The sequence below is a fragment of the Triplophysa rosa genome, linkage group LG22 (genome assembly GCF_024868665.1).
Source record: "Triplophysa rosa linkage group LG22, Trosa_1v2, whole genome shotgun sequence".
Lineage (NCBI taxonomy): Eukaryota > Metazoa > Chordata > Actinopteri > Cypriniformes > Nemacheilidae > Triplophysa > Triplophysa rosa.
In genome coordinates, this window is record NC_079911.1 from 16833430 (window position 1) to 16850110 (window position 16681).

At 39.3% G+C, this 16681-nt stretch overlaps 1 protein-coding gene across 1 annotated transcript; it reads right to left on the minus strand.

Moving 5' to 3' along the window:
- Nucleotides 1-3473: 3473 nt before the first annotated feature.
- pcp4a (Purkinje cell protein 4a) lies at nucleotides 3474-16597 on the minus strand. Its single transcript, XM_057321922.1, has 3 exons — nucleotides 16439-16597; nucleotides 5689-5737; nucleotides 3474-4284 (listed from the first exon to the last, which is right to left on the minus strand). The coding sequence occupies exons 1-3, from the start codon at nucleotides 16580-16582 to the stop codon at nucleotides 4151-4153; spliced, it is 327 nt and encodes a 108-aa protein (XP_057177905.1). The 5' UTR covers nucleotides 16583-16597; the 3' UTR covers nucleotides 3474-4150.
- Between the last annotated feature and the right edge of the window lie 84 nt (nucleotides 16598-16681).

A 16681-nucleotide genomic window follows, 5' to 3' on the forward strand; every position in this document is an offset into this window, starting at 1 on the left:
CAAAATCACTCATCATCAAATACTAGTAGAGACATTTGGTTATAAAAAAGCAAAAACTAACAACACAAATTATCCTGAAGCAAAGCACAACTTCCGTATCTATGGTTCTCCAGCCCTGCCTGAAGCTAGCAATGTATAAAAAATATAAAATATAATGGACACTTAAGTATTCTGTCATCACTTACTCACTCTTCTGTTGTCTCACTTATGGTTGTGGTTATTTGGCGCTTGACGGCCACCGTCCCTGTTTTCCAAGAATCGCCTGTGAAAAACCGTTTGGCGACGCGCAGACTGATTGACTTGTGACATCAAAGTACCGCGAGACCGAGTCGAATGTTAAAGCCGCAGCCTGCTCTCGCGGTACTTTGTTGTTGAATGCCGTTTAGTGTGCGCAGCGCCGACTGAAGTCAAGCACACCTGTGTGTTAAGCGACTTGAGGTGAGTAAAACCTGTCTGAATTTGGGCTGAAAACTGTTTTTTTTTTCGAATTATACCTTGCTTTAAACAACTCTGCTGTGAGTGTTATGACATGCAGTGTGAAAAGCCTTTATATAAAACTATTATTACCATGGCAACCCGTCGAAATGTCAGTTACTATTGCTACTGCTGTGAAATGTAAAGAAATATCTTACAGACTATGGTGGTTCACATTTGTAACGTTTCTGCCACTTTAACGTTTTTAGTCGATGACGGTGGTGGATAATATCAGGTTAACGCTGTAGTAACTGCTGTAACCTCATATATTGGCGCTGCCTTGTTACCATGGTGAACTGCTGCAAGGAAAATATTTCGTCTCAGTTTTTTCTGTTGCGATAATTCCGTTTTTTATCAGTTCTGTTGCTATTTTCGGCGTGTTGTGCCCGTCAAGACCACCTTACCTCGCAGTCGAGTCTAGTGAGTCTAAATTGCTCTATTGATTTAGAGGTTTTATGCGGGTGGCCGGGGATAGCGACTCTTCCCTCAGCACTCGGACAGAAATTGGTTTTATGGCGCTATGTCAGCCCGGTGGGTTATGGGGAAACACGTTAGTCACTGTGACAACTATATTCTCCATCTTCGTCTGAAGTGCACAACAAATTAAGCGTCGCTGGCACATATTTAGGGACTGTCCCTGCTCTGCTTTTATTAACCGCTGTCATAAATAATGCAGCATCCTGCTGGATCCGGATGCTTCTCAGAAACGCGCTCAACTCAACTCTGATTGGCTTTAGCAATGAAGAGAGAGGTTGATTCTACATTCTGTGTTTTCTTGTGTGTGTCTTCTGACCATTAAACTGGTGTCTACGTTCAGATTGATAACGAACGACATAGAACCACACTGTAATCTATTACTATACAGAATGAATTCTGGTTGATTGAGACTTTTTGCTATTCACCTCAATATCAACGTGTATTAATCAACCCCAATTCACTTTGTAATAAGTATATGGGTAGTTGACAAATAAACCGCACGTGTCCTATGGTGTGACAGGACAAATTTAGGACAAAAAATGAAACCCCTCTTATGCTATTTTATATTATAAAAATAAATCATAATATGTTATTAAAAAAAATGTTTTACTGTCACACCATAGGACACATGGTATGGTTTATTTGTCACCTACTCATGCCCCTGCATGGTTTGCACGTTTTTCTTAAACACTAAATGGATAACCTACTTGCTAAAATTTGCTGTATTCAACAGACACAACGCATGTTTAATATTAGGGCTGTGTATTGGCAAGTGCCTCCCGATACGATACGTATCAGTATCACGATAGATGGGTCACGATACAATATATTGCTATGTATTTCGATACAATACACATTTGCGATATATTGCAATACTTTAAATAGAAAATGTAAAAAGTAGAAGCTAGAAATACAACATGCTGTGCACCACCTGGGATTTTCTGTAAGGATAAGTGTAAAAACATCCCTTACCTCTGCAGAGTGGCCATGATGTGCGACGCATGGACCTTTAGATCAGAGGTTTGGGTTCTCAAACTGTGGATTGCGCCCCTCAAGTGGGTAGCACAGGGGAATAAGGTGGCTCACGCAAGTCACTTGGCTGTTGTGGTGCATTACAGTTAAAACACTGAACATGGGCAGTATAAAACCTCTGGTTCATCCGTGCTGTAAATGCGCTGGTGTCACATCCGTGAAAGCACAATAAATGTCATTGTTTCTTTTCTTAATAAACTTTTTGTCTAATGCCCTGCATTAGCCAAGTGACTTGTGTCATGACTTGTGAAGCCTACAAACAGCATTATTTTATATAACTCATTACTCCATTACTTATTTTGAAAACCAAAGCACACCCACACATCAGCTCTGAGTGCTCTAAGTGTTCTTATATTTTTCGCCATGCTCGCTTCCATTTACTTTTGGCTGTATGTATAAAAATATTGATAGTTGAGGTATCACTATCGATACACTATCGAAAAAATATATGTTGCGATAGTTACATGTATCGATATTTTTGCACAGCCCTATTTAATATGGAGAGTGTTGCAAAAAGGTTTTGCATATTTAATCAAATTTATTTATAGCACTAAGAAAACATTATGAGGCTGTGTTCAGAATAGAGAACTAGTTTACTGTTAGAGTACTGTTCAGTAAAATCTGTGCAGCCTATTTATTTTTCATTTTCTAGGTATTTCATAAATATGGAGTATTCATACTGCATACTGCAGTCATAGTACAAGTAGTATGGTAGTATATTTAGCTTTATCTGGACTCCATAACAAGAGTGATCTTGGTTTGCATGCACAGAAGGTGGTTAAACATTTCTGTGCCAGTGATTCTCCAGTCCAAGCTGTATTCCACATTTAGAACCTGTTTGACAGTTCTCACATGATATTCAGAGTGTGAATTTAGCAGATTGAGCAGTGAGCGATATAGCCACGTTTTTTATTTCCAGATTTGTCTATGCGAGCATTAGCTTTTGGATCAGTATGAATCCCTAGTGTTTTCTTTTCTATACTGGGTACATCAGCTTCTCTTTCCTATTCCTCAACCCCACTGAGACCTAATGAACCTGTCAGACTGCAGCATGTGGATGTGAACAGAAGAACTTCAATAATTAGACCCCTAAGAGAGCATCACTGAAAGAATCTATATATTTCTTACACAGCTCAGCGACTGTTGTGTTTACTGGAAGATGAGATGAGCTTCTGTCTTCTAATACTCTTAATTCTTAATTAATTTAAAGTAATTAAATCACGTCCACAGATCAATATGCCACTACATCCCTGATCCAGAGTAAATTAGTTTCTAGTAGCTGTAAATTAGTTTCTAGTAGCTTTCTTGAATCTCAATCCAGCTGCCCTATAGATTGATAAGCCATTAACATCTTTAACGAAGGTATGTTTTAAGCAAATTGGCTTCAGGCTGGCTTACAAGATGCTACAGTATAACCCATAATATACTAACAAATTTATGTGAATGTTTATTGATTTGTGTTACAAATTTAGGACACATTTTTCAAGGGTTGCACAAATATTCAAGGCAGCGTTGTGTAGGTCATCCCAATATTTATTACGTTTACATATGGTTATTATTTCCAACTGTTTGGTGTCAGGAATATTACAACACACGACACGTTTACTGACAAAAAACAGACTCGGGAAAAATGATAATGATAAACCACAAACACAATATCAGTTAATTTATACGGACAAAAAACAGTAGAAGAATGCAACAGATGTGAAAGGTAAAATATGTTTGTATCATAATGATCTTTATCTGAGTTTCAGATGCCGGATGTTTTCCTTAAACAACATGCTTCTGCTTTCGCATTAAACATAAGCACCTCAGGATGTAGAATCACAAGAGTGATTAACACTTTTAAGTGGATATTTTCAAACACTACATTGAGACAATTGTTACATCTGTTTTTATCAAAAAATAACAAAAAGCATTTTAAAAGGAAATAGTATTGTATCGAAAAAAATCTATATACTAGGGGGAACCAAATCACCAAAAGACCACATTTTATTCCTGACAGCTGAAAGGCAAATTGCCATTTCAATTGTCATCCGCCACCCCCCGCCCCCAGTCTACCCAAGACCCCCGCCCGAGAATAGTGCAGTTTATCTGACATGCATCTCCCTGCCCTAATGGTGCCGTTGGGCCCGCTCGGAGCCAGGGCTGCCCTGCACGGGCATGGTTATGATTTCACCACATGTTTCTTCTTTTGGAACTTTCTGAACTGCGACTGGATGGCGACGGCGGCCTTCTCCGTCTCTGGGGCTCCCATGTCGATGTCAAAGTCTTCTGCGGGGACGTCCTTCTTGGACGGATCTGTAGGAAGGACATATTGTGTAAAGAATAATACTGCATTTTGGTTACTATGGTTTTGATAAAGTATACCTTTTTAGACTTCCATTCCTTCTACTTTTTTAGGGTTGATCAGGTTTGCTTTTACCTTGCTTCTGTGTTTACTCAGTAAAGCATTATTAAGAAGTCAATGTTGTCATCGTTTACTCACCATCATGTCCTTCCCAACTTATATGATTTTCTACATTCAATTTCTTTTTTTGAAGGACGTTTAAAGGTCCAGTGTGTAATTTGGATTGCAGGATCTATCAACAGAAATGCAATATAATAAACATAACTTTTTCTTCAAGGGTGTATAAAGACTTTACATAATGAAGTGTTATGTTTTTATTACCTTAGAAGGAGCTATATCTATCTACATAGACCGTGGGTTCCCTTAATTCAGGAATTTGCTGGACAAACCGGTTTACAGAGCGCGTTTTATCTCCTTTAGCAAAGAAGCAAAAACGTGACGACATCTTAGTCCTGTGTCAGCCACCGTAGTGCTTTGAAAGTGAGAGTTATCGGTGGAGCGAGTAATTGGTTGCAATTCGTAACCTTACCGTTAGATGCCGCTAAATTTCATACACTGGACCTTTAAAAAGCTTTTTAATTTAAAAACCTTTTTTATTCAAAACCTTATGTGACCAAGATCTGTTGAGCTTAAAAAGAACAAGAAATTAACCATAAGACTTTCTTGAGAGTTTTTCTGAAGCCAACAGAAAAGCATTGTTTTAGAAATAGACCAAAATGTATTAATTGTATCGGTGTGGAATGATTTGAGAATTTTTTTTTTTTTAGCTCTCTTCATTGAGCAGATCTGCGTTTTTTAGATTAGGTTTTTCTTTTACTGAGTTACACTTACCTTCAAACATAATATAATTTATACAGTATTGTCTACAAACAGGCGAAACAAGTCGTCTTAAGATTTCTAGATATCACAAACACTGCAAAAAATGACTTTCTTTCTTAGTATTTTTCTCTTGTTTTCCAGTACAAATGTCTAAAAAGTTTTAAATCAAGATGCATTTTCTTGATGAGCAAAATAAGAAAATAAGTCTTGTAAAAACAAAAGACAAAAAATATGAAATTTCAGTGAATATTTTCTTAAAACAAGCAAAAAATCTGCCAATGGGGTAGGAAAAAAATCTTGAATTAAGGTTTACCTTTTTCTTAGTCACTAAATTCAAGATTATTTTTCTTGACCCATTGGCAGATTTTTTTGTTGTTGCTTGTTTTAATTTATTTTCTTAGGTCACTTTGCTCATCAAGAAAATTTTTGGACATTTGAACTGGAAAACAAGAGAAAAATACTAAGTAAGAAAGTCATTTTTTGCAGTGAAAAGAAGCCACCAGTATAATTGCAGATTATAAAGTTGTAAATGATACCTTGTCCATCTGATGGCTTGCTGTTTACAGCTGATCTGGTTTCTTGTCTCTGTTAACAAACAAAAGATGAAACTAAGATTAACGTGCAAGATTCTTACCAGATCCAAAAGAACCATATCAACAAAAATGATGAGACATTTACAATCTCACATTCCTCTGATGTGTAATTAATCAGAATTGAGCACTTCATGTCCTGAGTTAATAACTTCATGTCTACAGTGAATTTCAAACACTTGGGAAGAGCTTTGATGAGCTGATGCTAAAGCAATCTTCTTCTTTTTTCCGCACTGTGTGTGAGTTTATGTTTGTTTGTGCATGTGTGTTTGTTTGTGTATGTTTGTATATGTGTGTGTGCGCTTTTGGTTTTCTACTGATGGCACTCTGTATGGATCTGGTTACAGTGGAAAGCGTGTCATTATATGCAGAGGGATTATTCCACACACACACAGACACATTTTAATCATATTATTCCCTCTCTTTCTCTTCTTCTCTCTCAGTCTACCTCAATCAATCCTCTCGTGTTCAGTTCTATCTTTGTCTTACAGACTCTGATAAACGTGTGGAATTTGCATAAGAATGTTTGGCAGGGGGAAATTTGCGAGCGTTTCACGTCGTTGGGGTTGCCAAAGCTTCTGATACAAACCGCTCGGTTATTGCTCCACGTTAAGAAGCAGACGCGCAGAAATCATCCTGCCGGATTGTGTGCCGTACAGTTTGTGGCTGTCGGTGGAACTGTGAAGGGCGCTGCTGCATAAATTACAGTCATTGGAAATGTCACACAGCGTCGAACCCACAGAACACTTACTGTCACATTACACGATAAAAGGTTGAGAAATTAAATATAAATAAAAACGCGAAGCCAGATTTGAATGCGGCATGGCTTGACACGCACAGTTTTTGTTCTTGAGTTGATGTGTATCCTGAGAGTTCAGGAGGGATGTGTGAAGGACCTCATTATTCTGTAGCCAATATTGCCAGTAGGGTTAAGTGGTATGTAGGAGATTTTCATTCTGCAGAGCATTTGATAAGATAAATACGGCCCCCTAAGTGCAAGATAGTATTTTAATAATCTAAAAAATACATTTTAAATAAAATCGGGCATACAGGGCATTTTCTGGGTGGGCCAATGTGTGCAGAATAAGGGAGCCGAATAAACCCGCAACTCAAATGCACGCGGACGGAACTGCTGGGCCACTATAGGCAAAGAAGTCTAGGGCCTCTTTTTTCTCCCAGTCCAGCCCTGGCTCTTAAGTTTTGTCAACTTTCTGATGCTAGGTACACTAAAATATGAAAAATAACCTATAACACAATTCTAACCACACAACCCAACTCTATTTTTACTTGGAAAGTGGTGTGATGCAGTAAATCTGCAGAGAAACTCTCCTGTCTCTAATCCTGTTTATGTGAGGCGTAGCATCCGGCAGCATCCATACCAGCGCTGTTACATCTCTCTGTCCTGACAGTCTCAAACCACAGAGCCTCAAAGCTAATGCCATTAAACTTGGATTATTACATTGGGCTCCAGGGAGCCACAAACAAACTCATTAATTGGAGTTAACTGTCAGTCAATTGTGTAGCACCGCTCAGAATGAAGATCTGTGTGTTTTTCATACTTTAGACAGAAATAAGTAAAAAGGAGAGTTTTTCTTCAATTTATTTAGCTTATCAGAATAATTATTATTTTTAAGGAGCTTAAAGGTCCAGTGTATAAAATTTAGCGGCATCTAGCGGTGAGGTTGCGAATTGCAACCAACGGCTCACTCCACCCCTCCCTTTCGAAGCACTACGGAGGATGACACAGGGCTAAGATGTCGTCACGTTTTCTCTTCTTTGCTGAAGGAGTTAACGTATTTACGAAACACACTCTGTAGAGCAGTTTGTCCCTTTAAGGCTACTGTAGAAACAACATGGTTAATTCCATGTGCATGTAGATAGAAATAGCTCATTCTGAGGTAATAAAAACATAAGCTTCATTATGTACGGTCTTAATACACCTCTAAAGACATAGTTTTGTATATTACGTTGTATTTCTGTCAATAGATCCTCCAAAAAAATCACACACTGGACCTTTAACATCTCGGGTCTTTAGACCCAAAACATCCTTTTAACTATGCAGACACATTTGTCAATGTATTTATCCATTGTAGATTTTCTCTTCCATTTAAAGTACTTTCAAGGCAAAGCCACACTTAAGATCCTGTTTAGTTCAAGTTTGTTTATTGTTTTTACAGGCACTTTTCTGAATAACAACACATTCAATTCAATGGCAGATGCATTTGAAGGTAAATATACTGAGGTTTGTTGCTATCTCAGTAAAACATGTCAAGTACAACATTGCAATACGTCAGCCAGAGTAGAATTCGCTTCTACGCGTCTAGCCTCACCATGAACACGGCAGCTAAATTACGAAGACTGCAGTTATTGCTGTGTGTTTAGCTCACTCTGATAGCAGGACTGAACGGTTCTGCTCTGATGGGCAGGGGTCTGCAGTAAGTTGCAGATGAGGTCATAATTCTTCGGGAAAGACCTGATCAGCAGAAAACGCCAGCAAGTGAAGAAGAACGACCTTTCATCCACTGAACCATGAATTTACTTTGAGCGCTAGCAATAATGCATTTCATTCCATTCATATGTGGAATATTTTTAATGTCGCCTGTTCTATAATCCTCAGATAAAAATGTATATATAGGAAACAAAGGGCTATACAAATTTACATATATATTTGCATGTGTATGTGTACAGGTATTGACTGTATTTTATGTCTGTCTCTACAAATGTGTGGTAAACCGTTTTTATAATATTTGAGTCGGACTACAAAGGCACACAGAGATGCCAAACATCTGTCTAAAATCAAGGTGTGATGTTTTAAAGAGCCACCGAAGTGCCTTGAAATGCACATCTTTGTTTAGTGTTTTGATGTAATTTCCTCTGAAACAGGAAGTTAGAGTGGGACATATTGTCCTCTTTTAATTTAGTCAGTAGTGTTTAGTTTGCCTCTAGAGCACACTAGTTTATCCTTAAAGCTAACAGATTTATACTGAAAGCCAAAAATCTTCTATTTTGATTTCATGAGGACTTAAATAACAATTTGCCATGAGGCATCCTTGGTCCAATGGGCCCACGTCCAAATGCTCATCTCTCTGTCCTACAGTACTGAGAGACAAAGAGAGCATTAATCTGTGTATCGCAATAAAAGTAGAGAGACAGAATAATGTTTATGAGATTTATTGTAGGATATAATTAGTTAATGTCTAAACACTGGTCACGTTTGGGACGGACAAGTGGTGAGAAGAGCGATTTTTACTTCCTTTTGTTTCCTCTTCAATGTCTCTCGCTCTCACCATATGTCTCTCTCACAATGTGGGTGTTCATAATGAACCGTGATGAAAACGCTAATCACAATCATAATCTTCATTAGCTGCAGTGATGCAGGATTGGCAATGAAACCCGTATGTACGACACAGGGCAATTAAAATTTAAGGGAATGCAGCAAGTAAAAAAAGATTTCTACCTCTTGAGCAGATTTCTTCCAGGCCAGTGGCCACGTAGGGTACGTCGTGAACAGTAGGAAGTAGGAGTCTTGTGTAAACCATGACTCAGGTGTCACAAGGCATGCTGGACTTGTTCTTTTTCTGCAAACGCAATGCAGAGCCCGACTTTGCAGCACAGTGCAGTGATTTTAACTTGATGCCACAAAGATGCCCAGAGCTCAGCACTCAGTGCCCTTCAGAGCATAGCTTGGCACTGCCACCCGACGCCACGGCAACATCCTTCTCCTCACTGCTGAGACGCTAATTTCCACTGTCTGAGACAGCTGGGTTCACTAATTAATATAAATGCGCTTTAAACCCCATGCAGATGAGCATTTAACCAAACGCTGACAACTTCCTCCTCGAAGGTGATTTATGGACTTTCTCATGGCTTCCAAAAGCACATTCTCAAATGCTTTTTATTAAAGAGCTTTTCAAACCAACAGTGAGTACAAATGATGCAGCTGATAGTTGTGATCTATTAAAATGCAAATGAAACATGCCCAAAGATTCGCTTGCATTTAAAGCGCAGCAGTGCAGCTCATTCAAATTCCTGTAATCTTCAATGAAAACTGTAGTCCATCTTTTTTATTCCAAACCATTTGGAGAGCTATTTTTGTTTCTTTTGGCAGCTCAAGATCTCGGAGCGTGTTCCAAGCTGTTCTCAACATCTATTAAGAATTTAAGGGAGAAACACACAACTAGGCCACAGACGGCTAAAGACTAAAAACTCGGATCCAATGCATCATATTTGAAGGCAAACAGATGCTCGGCTCCATGTAGGAGAGCAGCTTTTATTTGAGCGCCTCACCACCCAACCACACTGCAGGACGTAAATACAGAACCGGTAAAAGTGTGAAACCACATGCGGACGATTTCACAAATGAATATCTCCGAGCAGAGCTCGCTGTTGGATCAGATCATAAGATATTTATGGCACAGAAACTTGTCACATTCCACTGTGTGTGGTGAGGAAAAGTAAACTTATCCTGATGGGAGTAAATAAGAATGAAATAAGATCCTAATGGAAATCCGGCCGAAATTCTTGTATAGAAATAAAAATGTACTTCCTGATTTGGTTTAAATTAATAACTCGATCTTTACATTATTTGAAAAAAGTGAAAACTGTGCATTAGTCATTAATGCTGTAGGTGGTTGCCAGGGGGTTGCTAAGCAGTTGCTTAGGTATTCTGAATATTTTTATATGTGGTTTCTTAGATATTCTGTGTGATTTCTAGGTGGTTGCTTACTGGCCTAACCAATTCCATCAGCAACGCGATACATATTTCTGTTGTGCACAGAAACCTGCACCCAGTTATACCAGTTCACCGACTACCAATAAAAAGCATCAGTATTTTTCTTTTTCTCAAGCACATATCTGTGAGTTGTACTCTGATTTGGCTGTGTGCTGTTCTTGACAAACCTAAAATAATATGCTGTTCAGTGTAGAAGAATCTGTGTGATTTACAGTATCATCTGCAGGGATGTCCCTAGTGCCGAGGAAACACTCTGTTCCAGAATGCTGCACATCATTGCTATTATTCCACATGCCTTATGAATAAACATTACAGAGGGATTTAACAAGGGAGGATTAAAAGAAAAACAAAGCAAGATATGAGAAGAGTGACTGACACTTGGGGAAACAAGTGCCAGTGATTGACAGCTGATTTTTGTACATGGGCAGGTGATGTGAGAAGAAGTTGGATGCTTTAAACAGAGAAGACATATTGTAACATGATCGTCTTTGATGTTGATCCGCTTTGCGTCGGGTGGATCTTCGCCTCCACGTCGTGCATTAAAATCCTTTAATGCATGGCTAGCCGTGGTTTATCCTGCTTATACCATGGTTATTTGCCAAGTTAAAGCTTTTATTGATGTTTACAGTGTCATTTTAGATCAAACAGGTGAAAATGACAGTTTTTTGTCAGTTATTTTTAAATGTAATCAAACTGACTGGAGCTACCCGTGCGTTAAAGGCTTTGTAATGCACACCTTCCAGCCGATCAGAATCCAGTATTCAAACATACCATGGTATAAATAAAAAGAAACTATTCAAATAAAATAGTGCATTATGTTGTAAGGGTCTATTATATCCAAAATGGGGTTTTCTTAGGGTAGTTTTGGTAGTCTTGAATAAAATCTACAATGTACAATCTACAATGAAATAAAGTCTACAGTGTCTGATTTTTAGACTCACATTTCTTTAGGCACGCAAACTGAATTTAACTTGGAACCTAAAGGGTATTTAAATGTTTTCTTCTTCATCAGTTTTCTTCCATTAGTGCTTTAAAAGTATATTAATAATACAAGAATAATGGACTCTAAGCTATACAAATGGCAATTTTCGGAAGCATGCTCACTTCTCTTTGCACCAGCCTGTACTTTAGTAAAAAATTTGCAATAATGGAATCTATTTTTCCCGCTGAGATAATCCAAGCAAGACTAATGACGGGGAGCGCATGCACTCCTCATCAAATATTTAGCGTCATTAACGGTGGTGGCAGCCCGCATGCGGGCGCATCCCACCATGCGCCTGCTTTTCCCTGCATCAGAAGAGCCCCCAGCCTCCCTCTGAGCAGACAATTTCATGGCACACTTGTTTGGCCAGTAAGATTGTGAAAGTGACCTATTTGTCTGGTGACCCATACCTCTGCATTTAACCCATCCAGAGAGTAGTGAACACACGCACAGCAAGTGGTGAACACACGTACACCCGGAGCAGTGGGCAGCTATCACTGCAGCGCCCGGGGAGCAAGTAGGGGTGAGGTGCCTTCCTCAAGGGCACCTCAGTTGTTACCCACCGGCAATCGTTAGGCTACGATTGCCCCTTGTACTGTTCAATAAGATGAAAGCGAATGGGGACTGAGGCCGGTGGTAAGTAAAATTCTGCTTAACATCTCTTATTAAGATGGTAATATGGGTCCACACATCCACTCCTGAGCTTTGAGTCAAAACCTTCCTCATGGACTCTTTAATGGTCTATTTTCTCTCCATCTAATCCTCCTCTTGCCCTAATATGCCTTCTTTTTTTCATTGATTCCCTTTTTCTATCCTTTTTCTATATCTATTCAGTAACATTTCCCTTTCGGAGCGGCTGCAGGGATTACCGTTCAGCTGCTAAGGTTGGGCAGAGAGCTGCAGTCAAGACTCTCTATGGCAGTTTAGGGGGATTACTGAAGATCCGAGCGAAATCTGTGTGTGCTGTCAGAATGATTACGGTTGGAGAGCAGGATGAATCACAAACATGACCGTGATAAACAGCAGACACATTACAGTGGACATAATTCATCACAGGTTCTGCGTCTGACATTATAGGGTGGGCTTAGAGATAGAAGAGCCATTTCACGGGGTTTAAAATGGAATGGGTCACAGCTAACATTATATTTCACAATGTAGGGCAGCTTGAAGATGTCTACACCGTCACGTGTAGCCACCGTACGATTGTTTATACCATTCGCATAATACATGTTTTGGAAAATAATTTTATAGGCATGTACACGTTTGCTGTCAGAAATTATTATTTATATTAATATTTATTAATATTCCGACACCTTTAACACATTGTATGTAATAAACTAGAAAATATATTGGCAGTTAGGCTATGTATTTCAAAATATAAATTTATGGGGTTAGTTTAAAGGCATAGTTCACCCAAAAATGCAAATGGTGATTTATTCAACCTCATGTCATTCAAAGCCTGTATAACTTTCTTTCTTCTGTGGAACCCAAAAGAAGATATTTTGAGAAATGTCTCAGTGGTTTTGTGTTCATACAATGAAAGTCAATGTTGTTTGGTTACAGACGATCTTTAAAATATCTTCATTTTGTGTTCTGCATAAGAAAGTCATACAGTTTTGGAATGACAAGAGGTTGAGTGAATGATGAAAGAATTTTCCTTTTTGGATGAGCTATCCCTATAACCCAGAATATCTATTTAAGAACTAATGAATTCATGTTCCGGTCTCTTTAAGAACTGCATCTGAGAATTGCTATTCTGTCAAATTCGCTCAGCGATGTTCTCCAACAGCGGGTGTAATTCACTGTAGACTCCTTTAATCTGCAAATTGGGGATCAAAAAGTTGAGATGGATGTAGTCAGCCAACCATCCTTCTCCTGGTCCACTTTCCGTGAATCAATAGTAAAGCCTTCAGACTTCCAGCCTGTTCCGAAGAGAGAACGGTGCAAATCCCTTTCTGCCATTAATGGCTTCAGGATCTGACGGGCGGTTCAATATAGTGTACACATTGCTGAGACATCAGGGAAACAGTGGAGTGCTGAGTTGCAGGAGACTCCTGCGATTTTGCGCTCGAGTCCTCTGAGGGCAACCGACCAAGGAAATAAACAGTAAATCTGCTCCTCGCAATGCGGGACGCGTGATCTAGTGCAGCATTGTCGGATGTTTAATGCGGCGAGAGAGATATGAAGATATAAACAGGCAGGAGCGAAGAAGCGGGTGCCCGGACTCCGTTCAGGGGGGCTGTTGTTTACTCGCGTGTCCCACGTGAAGTCTGGTTTCCCCAGCGCACACAGCTGGACACACATTTCCTCTTTATCCGTGTGGAAGATGCAGAAGCGCTGGTCCGTAATGTATAAAAATCAATTGTCAGGCCTGATTACATCCAGCGTTTGCACCTCGAGGGCCAAAAGTTGCTTTTGATCTCCATCAAGTTCGTAAGGCAGCACATGGAGCTGCTCAGTTCATATGCTTCTCATAACCACCATGCAGATCGAGAGCGTCGCTTAGATTGTTGAGGGTAATCTTGTTATTTTGTGTTAAGATTTTTAAAAGATTTAATCTGATGGTACGCCTATTTGCTGAGTCTCGTGAAATTTACATGTGACGTTAATTCAATGGCGAATGAAAAGAGAACAAATGTTTTGCAAAATAATGTTGCCATCTAAACATATCATTAGGCCTTCGTTTTATTGTTTTAAAGCCAATTTATTTTTAAAGCCAATCATTAGTTCATGAGGAAACAGGCTTGCATGAGAAAACTTCATTGCCCACAATTCTTTGTGTCAGCATCCTTTGCTTCATTTTGTTGCATTAGTGTTACAAAAGCTTCATGTCTTTGATTGCGAGTGATATTTATTTTTTATTCTGCTCAAAAATAACATCCCATGATATGACTAATTATGACCAAACTCATACAGCAGGTTGAATTGCAGTAGATTTATGCCAGATGTCAGAACATGTCCCCGGTCATTAGTCCAGAACCAAATCCATCCTGTTACATAATCCTACATGGGAACAAAAGTCTTCTACAAATCGTCTTAATATCTCTGTATGGACAGCGTTTCAATCTCTGCCCTCCAAATCTGGACAGTCTGGATTTTAGTCCCATGGTCTCATTCTGTAGTTTGGAAATGTCAGATACCCTTTTGTTTATCCAAAAAACAGCATTTGCTTTTTTGGGAATGATAGAAAGGTCCAGAGAGAAGGTGATTGTTCGTCTGTAAATTGTCATCATTCTATGTAAACCCTAAATTTATTTGTCTGATCACTTTATATTCGATCCTTATCTAATAAATCTCTGTTTAAACTAAACTGCAATATCTAATCAGCTTGCTGTCAAAAACCTGAATTAAAACACAAGAAATTACACAAGCATGTTTATAAATCCAAACATAGACACGTCTCATCTAATTCAGACACACTTTTAACAGCTATTTTTTTCTGCGCTCTCATTTTTCATTAAATATTCCACTTCACATTTAATCTATATATCACACGCTCATTAAAAACAGGCGAGGTGGTGTTAGCACACTGTCTTGTTATGAACATCTAATGAGCATCTTTTTATTATTAAGAGGACCCTATTACCCACATCACTGACTTAACATCAGACAGATGGGAATTCTGGCAATATTTGAGGACGTGCAAAGCTCTTAAGTCTGTCTCAGACTGTCTTGGATCAATCGTTTTTAAAAGCATTTTATTAAGAGGCCATGGGAATTGTTCATTTGGCTTCTCTGTGAGAGGAATGTATTGGTGGAACGGGTTAAGGGAAGATCTTTAATAATTCAGGGACTGTTCCATACTCTGCACCTGGGAGTTTCCTATTATGCTCCAACGTTTCTGGATTCCAAAGCTGCCATGTGTTCATTCTGTTTATTTATCTGATCAACATACTTATCAGTCATCAGATTTTTCTGAAAGAACAGAACAAGCTTGGTTAAGGCGTTTTGGTCAATATTAGCTACGTTCGTGCATTTATTGTTTTATAAAAGAAAACAAGATTTATCATTTATGTAACATCCCTACTCGTTCTGACCGTGCGCTCCCGCAAAAGGATCCTCTTCGAGTGCTGCAGTGGGTCGGCGCGCGGTAAGCGCGTGCGCGCGCTCAGCATCAAAGGAAAGACGCGCGCGTGCTTCTGGCATCTCGAGCGCTTCCAGGCAGATGCGTCCGCGTGTTCGAGTTTTATAGTCAAACCCGTTTTTTTATTGAGAGAACACATTCAAATGTTGAAAAGATGGTCACGTCTGACACAGTCCACGCAGCTAGGCGGGAAATATTTACATTTATGCGTTTGGCAAATGCTTTTATCCATCACTATACTATACATTTATCATTATGTGTGGGGAACGAGCCCACAACCTTTAACGCCGATAACGCAATGCGCGTGTGAAAATGAAACAGTTCGATGTGGCGGTGGTGCCATATATAAAATACACTAAACTGCAAGAAAAACAACGGTTTTGTACGCGCGTCTTTATATAAAACAACATCGATTCAAATAAACGAGTGCATAAAATCAGAATAAAAAAATGATATCACTAGTATGAACTGTAAAGCACCTCACGAAGTCAGTCGAGATTAATGTCACAGTCTTGAGTGACAGCTGTCATTTGTTGCATCATTCAGCATCTCGATCATAATGCTGATTCGACAATCCGCCAGCGCGCGCAAACGCAACATGATCGTAACGTCCCTCATTTTTGTTTTTGCTAAACATGTTCATCTAATGAAGGGACGGTATTTCCGTTTTAAAAACAGAAAATATTAAACTGCTCAAGATGAAAACGCGCTCAAACTCAACAAATGTCCGTATTTTTACTAAGTACAATCAACGCAAGTTCAATGCATTGTCTTAACGTTGCCACTTACACTTCCGCCCGTTGAACTGAAAGAGAATTTCCACCTAGGGAAACCCCGTTACCTCATTTCTGAAGCCGTCCCCTGTTACAGTAGAGGGAATGGTAAGAGGGGAGCTCACCTCACTCATGCTGGAAGATGAAGATGATGTTGTTGGGTGTATATTCGTCAGGAGAGCAGCAGTGATGCAGTCCTCTAGTCCGCGCGCTGCGTGGGTTTGTGCGCCTGCTGGAGTTTTATACTTGGAGCTCCAACTCCCTTTCATGTCATCACGTTTGCACCAAACCAATGAAAAGCTGCCGGTGTCAACCGTTCTGATGTCACCAGTTTAATCTGCTGAAAAATTACAGAAGCGCACCATTGC